This window comes from Cherax quadricarinatus, chromosome 15, assembly GCF_038502225.1.
Source record: "Cherax quadricarinatus isolate ZL_2023a chromosome 15, ASM3850222v1, whole genome shotgun sequence".
Classification (NCBI taxonomy): domain Eukaryota; kingdom Metazoa; phylum Arthropoda; class Malacostraca; order Decapoda; family Parastacidae; genus Cherax; species Cherax quadricarinatus.
The window spans coordinates 11,432,007-11,443,315 of NC_091306.1; the positions used below are offsets into that span (position 1 = coordinate 11,432,007).

Here is an 11,309-nt window from a genome sequence, read left to right on the forward strand (position 1 = left end):
AGGCCTGAAGCCTGTCCAGATCCCTTTGTAATTCTGCCTGGTCTTCGTCTGATTGGATTTTTCTCATCAACACAGCATCTGCAAACAAAGACACTTCGGAGTCTATTACTTCCATCATGTCATTCACATATACCAGAAACAGCACCGGTCCTAGGACTGACCCCTGAGGAACCCTGCTCGTCACAGGCGCCCACTCTGAAACTTCGTCTCATACCATCACTCTCTGATGTCTTCTCGACAGGTATTCCCTGATCCATTGCAGTGCCTTTCCTGTTATACCTGCCTGGTCCTCCATGTTATGCACTAATCTCGTGTGGAACTATGTCAAAAGCCTTCTTACAGTCCAAGAAAATGCAATCTACCCACCCCTCTCTCTCTCTTGTCTTACTGCTGTCACCCTGTCATAGAACTCCAGTAGGTTTGTGACACAGGATTTCCCATCCCTGAAATCGTGCTGGTTGTCGTTGATAAGCCCATTCCACTCCAGGTGCTCCACCACTCTTTTGATAATTTTCTCCATGACTTTGCATACTATACCTGTCAGTGACACTGATCTAAAGTTCAATGTTTCGTGTCTGTCCCCTTTTTTAAAAAATGGAACTACATTTGCTGTCTTCCATACCTCAGATAGTCGCCCTGTTTCGATAGATATGTTGAAGATTGCTGTTAGTGGTACGCATAGCTCCTCTCTTCCCTCTCTCAGGACCCATGGAGAGATATTATCCGGCCCCATCGCCTTTGAGGTATCTAGCTCGCTTAGCAGTCTCTTCACTTCTTCCTCGGTTGTGTGTATTGTGTCTAACACTTGATGGTGTACCCCACCTCTCCGTCTTTTTGGAGTCCTTCATGAGCCCTTCTGGCCACTTCAGCCAGTGTATCAACCATCGCTCTGTTACTCTCATCATATTCTAGCCGTGTGTGTGTGTGTGTGTGTGTGTGTGTGTGTGTGTGTGTGTGTGTGTGTGTGTGTGTGTGTGTGTGTGTGTGTGTGTGTGTGTGTGTGTGGTGTGTGTGTGTGCGTGTGTGCGTGTGTGCGTGTGTGTGTGTGTGTGTGTGTGTGTGTGTGTGTGTGTGTGTGTGTGTGTGTGTGTGTGTGTGTGTGTGTGTGTGTGTGTGTGTGTGTGTGTGTGTGTATTGCCTGTCTGTCTGTCATTTTAAATCTTTCTAGCATTATTCCCCATCAGTTATTATTATTCATTCATGGAGGGGGCCACTAAACTCGTAGGCATCACAGCGCCCGGGGGATTAGAAGGCATTCAGGTTCGATCCAATGAAGGGCCGCTCAGGTTCAGTTCCTTAAATCAAGACTTCCTCACCAATATCAAGGAACTTCCCTTCCAGTTCTAGTGCTATATTTATGTTGTTTTAATCTAAGTTCGAGACTTTTACCAGTTTGACCGTAATAAACTTCATCGCAAATTTTACAAGGAATCTTATAGATACATCCATCAGCATTTTGGGGGGAATTCTTTATCAAAAGTTTTTTTACTGTATCAAGATTTTTAAACACAACTTTAATATTAAAAGTCTTAAGAAGAGAAGGCATATCAACCAAGTTTACATGCGTATTTGTAGTCCAGAGTTCATAGATGAAGAAATATCCAAAATTTATGAAATAGCCAATGATCTGAAATACCCGAGAAATGTAATTGATAAATCATTTAAAATTGCGAGAAATACTTTTTACAACCCAAAAAGGTACAACCAGCCTTATTCAACTAAAAATATGTTGGTTCTCCCTTATCATGAAAACTTGGTTGATATGTCTTCTCTTCTTAAGACTTTTAATATTAAAGTTGTATTTAAAAATCTTGATACAGTAAAAAAACTTTTGACAAAGAATTCCCCCCAAAATGCTGATGGATGTGTCTGTAAGATTCCTTGTAAAATTTGCGATAAAGTTTATTACGGTCAAACTGGTAAAAATCTCGAACTTAGAGTAAAACAACATAAATATAGCATTAGAACTGGAAAAGATTCCAATGCTCTATTTATTCATGTGAGAGATTTTAACCATCCAATTGATTTTCAAAAAGTTGAGAAAGTAGTATCAAGCAAGTCCATGGTTGACAGAAACATAATTGAATCTTGTTTCATAAAAAGCAGTTTTGAAAATAATATGAATATTACCTTAGGTTTAGATAAATTAGACTCATTTATAATTAATAAAATTTGGTTAGAGTTTAATAATACATTGGACAAATAAACCTTATTTCTTGGGTAGAATATTTTGTTAGTGGGATGTCGTGAGGGCCTGTCTAATTGGACCAGCGGACCTACTGCAGTGTTCTTCTTTTCTTATGGGTCCGGTATTGTCGCGCGTCAGGTGTTTCTTTGTTGTGGGAGTTGACTGTGAGGTGTAGTCTAAGCCCTTTAATTGCCTTCCTTTGATGTATTACTTTCATAGTTCCTTGACAATGTGAGTAGTCACGAAAGCGCTTGGAATTTCGCTACTCTTTCACAGTGGTTGTTTTGCATATATATATATATATATATATATATATATATATATATATATATATATATATATATATATATATATATATATATATATATATATATATATATATACATATATATATATGCAAGGAATTCGCGAGAGCATGCGAAATATGCATTGTTCAAATCTCTAGTAAGGCTGATGCATGCAGGGGATGAGATGAAAAGCTGTAAGCCTTCTCCCTGAAAGCTGGCTGCCTTGGATCAAACGTGTAGCGCATGCTACACGCCAAGGTATTGGTCCAGTGTGGGTAGATTGGTAAAGCACTGCGTACCTTGTCCTAAGGTTCGTAGGTTCGAGTCTCCTTCAGCCAGAGATCAGTGTTTATATATATATATATATATATATATATATATATATATATATATATATATATATATATATATATATACAGTTAGTAGCCGGAACTCGAGATGGATGTACACAGTATCATGTGTGTGTGCAGGTGGAGGCTGGGGCTTCTAGCGCTCCTTGTGCTCAAATGACACACGAATTAAAGACTTAATTTAATTTCAATGTTATTATTGGTTCTAAACCCAATAAACAATATGACCCCTGTTTTTTCTTCCTTCTTGCAGTAAGCATTTTCTCTTCGTATTTTTTTATACTATCCCATCTGTTTCCTACCTGTATCCAGTGTGTCCTACCTTTATCCTGTGTCCTGCCTGTATCCTGTATCCTATCTTTTGCATAAATATCCCTGTGATTGAACACCACAGCTGTTTATCGTATTACCCCCCCCCCCCAAAAAAAAAAAAAAAAAATCGCAGGACTGAGAGGCTGGCCTGAATTAACTACCAGCAACTGGTGCCCTGGGTTAACCATGCAATCAGCGCCCCAACCACTGAACACCACTGGCAGATCTAAGATGAGATTCTTATTATTATTTTCCAGGAATTTGGCTTCTCATTTAATTTGGTGCCCTAGACGACTGTCTAGCTCCCCTTTATGGACGGGCCGCACCTGCCTATAATTTTTACATCCAAAGCTAATGTCAACACAAATTAAATTTTTGAGGTGTGTGATAAAAAAATCGTGTTAATATTTTGCAGAGAAGCTGGAAGCCCGTCCAGTTATCATTAACTATGTCTTCAACCTTCCTATGATGATAGTCAATAACTGGTCGAATGTAATTAGCATTAACAATTTCGTCGTCACAGGACATTCATCATACCTTTGTAGTCTGTATATGATAAAGATAAGTAGTAAGTGTAAGTGAGTTAGGTGAAGGTTGATAATGGTAAGTAGCAGCTGTAAGTGCAATTATCCGGTGAACAGGTGAGGGTCGTTGATGAAGGTGAAAGAAGAGTGAGGCGAAAGAAAGGTGAAAGATAACGAGGAATAGATGATAATGGAGGTAAAGCCAGTCAAGAAGAGACGTGGAAGACAAATATAACATTAGGGATGCTAGGAAAATAATTGAAATTAAAATATCTAAACGAATAAATATAAACATCAACTAAAAAAATCGGAAAATAGATCCATATAAAATGCGCATATACATGATCAAATTAAAATACTGATGCACGAAGAGCGGTTTTGAATAAGCAAATTGTATAAAATAAATTATTAATAATAAAATCCACAATACCGTGGCTGGAAAAATTCACAAGTAATTCGCAATTTTTAGAGGGAAATTTAAGCAATGTTTTGGGCTGTCCTGAAGAAAAATTGTGGTTAAATGATGATCGAGGATGGATCGAAACGTCTTCTGAACTTTTATCTACAGTGTGAACACATAACCGGCAAAGATAACAATAATACCACTGAGCACAAACTAACAGAATTAGAAGAGACAAAGGAGAGTTGTGGAAGACATGAGGGAAGAGTAAGAAGGAGAGACAGTAAAAAGATAACAAGAGGGAGGATTGAAGATACAGGAGAAGGAGGAGACCACTTGATAAAAAAACAGAAAATAACATCACTCAGGCTTTTGTAGCAAGGAGTAGCGAGGCTTGAATCAGGAAAACAAACTTAATTTAGCCTACCCTTACCTAATTTAACACAGCTATATATGACTTTTTTCATTTCTTGTCACTGGAGGCTTGACCATACGCCGCTACCTATCTGTACGTATAAGTAAAGGCAATATGTATGTGTGTGTATGTATTACGACAACAGAGATGGGCCAAGGAGCTGTACTTCCGGGTGTTGTACACATCAGTAAAAGCAGTGTTGTGTGTGTTGCGACAGAGGTGGACCAGGCTCTCTACTACCTGGTGGAAGGGTCAGTAGTGAGGGTGATCGTGTTGACTGGCGTCGATGATTCCACCACGAACACACTTAAGAAGATGAGACCTTCCCCAGCCTACTACGTCATCTTGGGACCCATGCAGGACCTCATCAGCTTGTTCTCCAAGGTGGGTCATGCCAACTCTTAAGGTGACTGTTGGTAATAAATTGAAAACGATCATTTGACAAGACATTTTCCAGTAATTGATCTGATTACAGGTTTTTTAAAGATTTCAGTAAAATTTCAAATTTGGTCCTACTTGGACTGAACTTAAGGGTTATCATCCTTCTTATAGAATCGTCAATAATATTTTGAAGTCAGAAGCATTCTTTGGTTATTAAATATAAAATGAATATAATTTTTTTTTAAGAATATCGATCAGATAGGTCATTCTCATGTCATGACATTGATTCCAACATCAATAGTTTCTTGCACGTAAACAAAACTTGATAGATATTATTCTGGCCTTAAGATGCATCATCCATTAAACATTTAAACCGTTCAGAAGAGGTAAACTGAAAATGATTTAACGTGATCTACTAAAAAAAAAAAATAGTATTTTACACATAAAATGGTAAAATTTGTACCTACACATCTGAATTTCACTCTCAGCAGTCGTCGAATTTTGGGTACTTTTTTTGAACGTTTGACGCTATAATGCGGCTATATTACTAAGTATTTTGGAAGTTATCAGAGTCATTTTAGGATGAAATAAGATGTGTTTGGATATTTAATCCGGGGGAAGGTTAGCCACCTCGTGCTGGGGATCGAACCACAGACACTTGAGCATGTGAGCTGAGTGCTATCAACCGAGCCACGGGACTGTGATGCTGAAATGGGTTCAACAACTTGGGTCATAGGGCACTTGAACATGCCAATTGCTCCAGTAACTTGGTGCTCTTTGCCGTACACAAGTGTTGAAGATTTGAAGCCGATTGAATGAGGCATTCTTGAGTTATTAGCGAAATAAAATCGAAAAGTTGGAAGAAAAAACAAAACTAAGACAACTGCTTACAGGTTCATTTTCGGGGATACCTAATAATATCTGTTAGTGGGTAATATCTTTGTTCATTTTGTTATATACATTAACATACTAAATGCACCAGGAAAATGTGTAAATAATCCTGGCTGAATCCTTGTGAGCATGAGTCACCCATTGTGATCTTCAGTGACTCCTTTTGACCACTGACCCCATATGACCAATGACTGTGTGGCCTTCACAAGCACCGTATGACCAGTTACTCCCTGTGGCACCCCACTGACCCTTTGTGATCTTACAGGCGGTGCAGCAGCAGCTGGTGACCCGAGATTCCCGCTGGACGCTCGTCGCTACTGACCACAAGTCAGCCAAATTTGAGTAAGTGTGTGTGTGTGTGTGTGTGTGTGTGTGTGTGTGTGTGTGTGTGTGTGTGTGTGTGTGTGTGTGTGTGTGTGTGTGTGTGTGTGTGTGTGTGTGTGTGTGTGTGTGTGTGTGTGTGTGTGTGTGTGTGTGTGTGTGTGTGTGTGTGTGTACTCACATATTTGTGATTGCAAGGGTCGATTCACAGCTCCTAGGCCCGCCTCTTCGCTGGTCGCTACTAGGCTCACTCTCTCTGCTCCATGAGCTTTATCGTACCTCTTCTTAAAACTATGTATGGATCCTACCTCCACTACATCACTCTCCAGATTGTTTCACTTCCTGACAACTCTGTTGCTAAAGAAATACTTCCTAACATTCCTGTGAATCATCTGAGTTTTCAACTTCCAGTTGTGACCCCTTATTATTGTGTCCCATCTCTGAAACATCCTGTCTCTCCACTTTATCAATTCCTCTCAATATTTTATGTCATTATCATGTCCCCCCCAATCCTCCTGTCCTCCAGTGTCGTCAGGTTGATTTCCCTTAACCTCTCCTAGCTCCGGGACTAGTCTTGTTGCAAAACCTTTGCACTTTCTCTAATTTTTTGACGTGCTTGGCCAGGGACGGATTCCATACTGGTGCAGCTTACTCCAATATGGACTTGACGTACATGGTGTACAGTTAAGTCAAAGGACACAAATGCAACAAATGTGGCACTGGTGTACAGTGTCTTGAATAATTCTTTACTTAGATGTCGAAACGCTATTATTCGGTTTGCCAGCGCCCATATGCTGCAGCAGTTATTTGGTTGATGTGCTTCTCGAGAGATGTGCTCGATATTATACTTACCTCAGGGAGTCAGGATCGTTTTCCTTGAGTGAGGTTTGCAGCCTTTGGACCCCTAGCGTGTACTCCGTCTGCGATCTTTGACCTTCCCCAGTCTTCATGATTTTGCGCTTGGTGGAGTTAAACTCCAGGAGCCAATTGTTGGACCAGGCTTTCATCCTGTCCTGATTCCTTTGTGGTCTTGCCTGATCCTCATCCGTTTGAATTCTCCACATTAGCTTCACATCGTCTGCTAACAGGGGCACCTCCAAATCTATCCCTTCCGTCATGTCATTTACATATACCAGAAACCGCACCGGCCCTAGGACTGACCCTTCAGGTACCCAGCTCGTCAATTGCGCCCACTCTGACACCTCATCACGTACCATCACTCGTTGTTTCCTTCCTGTCATGTATTCCTTGACCCATTGCGGTGCCTTTCCTGTTATTCCTGCCAGCTCCTCTAGCGTTTGCACTGTGTGTGTACTCACCTATTTGTGGTTGCAGGGGTCGAGTCCTAGCTCCTGGCCCCGTGTGTGTGTGTGTACTCACCTAGTTGTACTCACCTAGTTGAGGTTGCGGGGGTCGAGTCCGAGCTCCTGGCCCCGCCTCTTCACTGATCGCTACTAGGTCACTCTCCCCGAGCCGTGAGCTTTATCATACCTCTGCTTAAAGCTATGTATGGATCCTGCCTCCACTACATCGCTTCCCAAACTATTCCACTTACTGACTACTCTGTGGCTGAAGAAATACTTCCTAACATCCCTGTGATTCATCTGTGTCTTTAGCTTCCAACTGTGTCCCCTTGTTACTGTGTCCAATCTCTGGAACATCCTGTCTTTGTCCACCTTGTCAATTCCCCTCAGTATTTTGTATGTCGTTATCATGTCCCCCCTATCTCTCCTGTCCTCCAGTGTCGTCAGGTTGATTTCCCTTAACCTCTCCTCGTAGGACATACCTCTTAGCTCTGGGACTAGTCTTGTTGCAAACCTTTGCACTTTCTCTAGTTTCTTTACGTGCTTGGCTAGGTGTGGGTTCCAAACTGGTGCCGCATACTCCAATATGGGCCTAACGTATACGGTGTACAGGGTCCTGAACGATTCCTTATTAAGATGTCGGAATGCTGTTCTGAGGTTTGCTAGGCGCCCATATGCTGCAGCAGTTATTTGGTTGATGTGCGCTTCAGGAGATGTGCCTGGTGTTATACTCACCCCAAGATCTTTTTCCTTGAGTGAGGTTTGTAGTCTCTGACCCCCTAGACTGTACTCCGTCTGCGGCCTTCTTTGCCCTTCCCCAATCTTCATGACTTTGCACTTGGTGGGATTGAACTCCAGGAGCCAATTGCTGGACCAGGTCTGCAGCCTGTCCAGATCCCTTTGTAGTTCTGCCTGGTCTTCGATCGAGTGTATTCTTCTCATCAACTTCACGTCATCTGCAAACAGGGACACCTCAGAGTCTATTCCTTCCGTCATGTTCACAAATACCAGAAACAGCACTGGTCCTAGGACTGACCCCTGCGGGACCCCGCTGGTCACAGGTGCCCACTCTGACACCTCGCCACGTACCATGACTCGCTGCTGTCTTCGTGACAAGTATTCCCTGATCCATTGTAGTGCCTTCCCTGTTATCCCTGCTTGGTCCTCCAGTTTTTGCACCAATCTCTTGTGTGGAACTGTGTCAAACGCCTTCTTGCAGTCCAAGAAAATGCAATCCACCCACCCCTCTCTCTCTTGTCTTACTGCTGTCACCATGTCATAGAACTCCAGTAGGTTTGTGACACAGGATTTCCCGTCCCTGAAACCATGCTGGCTGCTGTTGATGAGATCATTCCTTTCTAGGTGTTCCACCACTCTTCTCCTGATAATCTTCTCCATGATTTTGCATACTATACATGTCAGTGACACTGGTCTGTAGTTTAGTGCTTCATGTCTGTCTCCTTTTTTAAAGATTGGGACTACATTTGCTGTCTTCCATGCCTCAGGTAATCTCCCTGTTTCGATAGATGTATTGAATATTGTTGTTAGGGGTACACATAGCGCCTCTGCTCCCTCTCTCAATACCCATGGGGAGATGTTATCTGGCCCCATTGCCTTTGAGGTATCTAGCTCACTCAGAAGCCTCTTCACTTCTTCCTCGGTTGTGTGCACTGTGTCCAGCACTTGGTGGTGTGCCCCACCTCTCCGTCTTTCTGGAGTCCCTTCTGTCTCCTCTGTGAACACTTCTTTGAATCTCTTGTTGAGTTCTTCACATACTTCACGGTCATTTCCTGTTGTCTCTCCTCCTTCCTTCCTTAGCCTGATTACCTGGTCCTTGACTGTTGTTTTCCTCCTGATGTGGCTGTACAACAGTTTCGGGTCAGATTTGGCTTTCGCTGCTATGTCATTTTCATATTGTCTTTGGGCCTCCCTTCTTATCTGTGCATATTCGTTTCTGGCTCTACGACTGTTCTCCTTATTCTCCTGGGTCCTTTGCCTTCTATATTTCTTCCATTCCCTAGCACACTTGGTTTTTGCCTCCCTGCACCTTTGGGTAAACCATGGGCTCATCCTGGCTTTTTCATTACTCCTGTTACCCTTGGGTACAAACCTCTCCTCAGCCTCCTTGCATTTTGTTGCTACATATTCCATCATCTCATTAACTGGCTTCCCTGCCAGTTCTCTGTTCCACTGAACCCCGTTCAGGTAGTTCCTCATTCCTGTGTAGTCCCCTTTCTTGTAGTTTGGCTTCATTCGTCCTGGCCTTCCTGCTTCTCCCTCCACTTGTAGCTCTACTGTGTATTCGAAGCTTAAAACCACATGGTCACTGGCCCCAAGGGGTCTTTCATATGCGATGTCCTCGATATCTGCACTACTGAAGGTGAATACTAAGTCCAGCCTTGCTGGTTCATCCTCTCCTCTCTCTCTTGTAGTGTCCCTTACGTGTTGGTACATGAAGTTCTCCAGTACCACCTCCATCATCTTAGCCCTCCATGTATCTTGGCCCCCATGTGGGTCCAAGTTCTCCCAATCGATCTCCTTGTGGTTAAAGTCACCCATGATCAGGAGCTTTGCCCTGCATGCATGAGCTCTTCTGGCCACTCTAGCCAGTGTGTCAACCATCGCTCTATTGCTCTCGTCGTACTCTTGCCTTGGCCTCCTGCTGTTCTGTGGTGGGTTATACATCACTGCTATTACCACCTTGGGACCTCCAGAGTGAAGTGTTCCCACTATGTAATCACTTTCTTCTCCGCTATCTCCTCTCTCCAGCTCATCAAAATTCCAGCGATTTTTGATCAGCAACGCCACTCCTCCACCCCCCCTGTTCCCTCTGTCTTTCCTCAGGATTTGGTATCCCGTTGGAAAGATGGCATCTGTTATCATACATGTAAGCTTGGTTTCTGTAAGAGCTATGATGTCCGGTGATGCTTCTTTGACCCTTTCGTGCCACTCCTCCCACTTATTTGTTATTCCATCAGCGTTTGTGTACCATACCTTCAGTTTCCTTTCCAACACTGTGGATTGGGGGGCCTGTGGGGGTGGGAGACCTGGTGGCATACTGTGGGATTCTATAGCTCGATGTTGGGTGGAGGCTGTGGGTATGGATTGTAGTGTGTGTTGGGATGGTGTGATAGGTTGTATGGTTCTGAGAGTAGTTGTGTGTGTGCTTGCCCTTGCTGTTCTGTCCTGCTCTGACTGACCTCTGCTGATTCCCTCCTTGTCTCTTTTCCTAGCTCCTTTCGTTTTTTTGTCCTCTCCCTCAGCTGCTGTCGTTCTGTTTTGTTCTGTCTCTGTCTAGGAACACCCTCTTGTACTCTTCCGAGTATTTCAATCGTGGTTTCTCTTGGAGGATCCTGTTCCGCACTGTTTCCGTCCTGAGAATCAGCTTGATTGGTCGGTTTCTCCCCTTCGAGTACCCCCCTATTCTCTGAAAATTTACAATCTCGTCCATCTCTTCACCTATTTCCGTGATGATTTTCTCAATCTCCTTTCCTTCTTCCTGCTTCCTTTCAGTGTGTGTCCTTTCCTCTCTCTCCTGAAGCCCATGGATAAACACTGATTTTGCCCTTTCTTCCTCCCATTGCCTCACCCTCTGTGACTCTGGATCCTGCCTGTATGTGGTCAGTTTCTCCCTTGATTTTTCCAGTGGCTCTTGATAGCCTTGTTGTGCCTCAGCATTCGACCTATCACCCTCTCCATCTGCAACCAGCTGATCTTCCCTTTCACTCCTTGGTCCTCCTTGGCAGATTGATGTGACCTTAGCATACTTCATAATTCCTTCCTTCCTGTTCAGCCTCGCAGCTTCATATGCTGTGTCTTCTCTGGTCACTGCCCCTGTAACTCGCTCCAGCCTATTTATCTCAACTTCTAGGACCCTTATCTTGGCTACTGCAGTTTCGACTTGTGCCTCCCAATTCTTTGTTTCCTGCTCCAACC

At 43.2% G+C, this 11,309-nt stretch overlaps 1 protein-coding gene across 3 annotated transcripts in view; it reads left to right on the forward strand.

Moving 5' to 3' along the window:
- Positions 1-11,309, forward strand: part of Ir8a (Ionotropic receptor 8a) — a 64,832-nt gene that overhangs the window by 26,234 nt on the left and 27,289 nt on the right. For all 3 annotated transcript variants that reach the window (XM_070085155.1, XM_070085154.1, XM_070085156.1), the window contains 2 exons: positions 4,694-4,860; positions 6,014-6,090. In XM_070085155.1, coding sequence (XP_069941256.1) covers positions 4,694-4,860; positions 6,014-6,090 — 244 coding nt within the window. The remainder of the gene's footprint in view (positions 1-4,693; positions 4,861-6,013; positions 6,091-11,309) is intronic.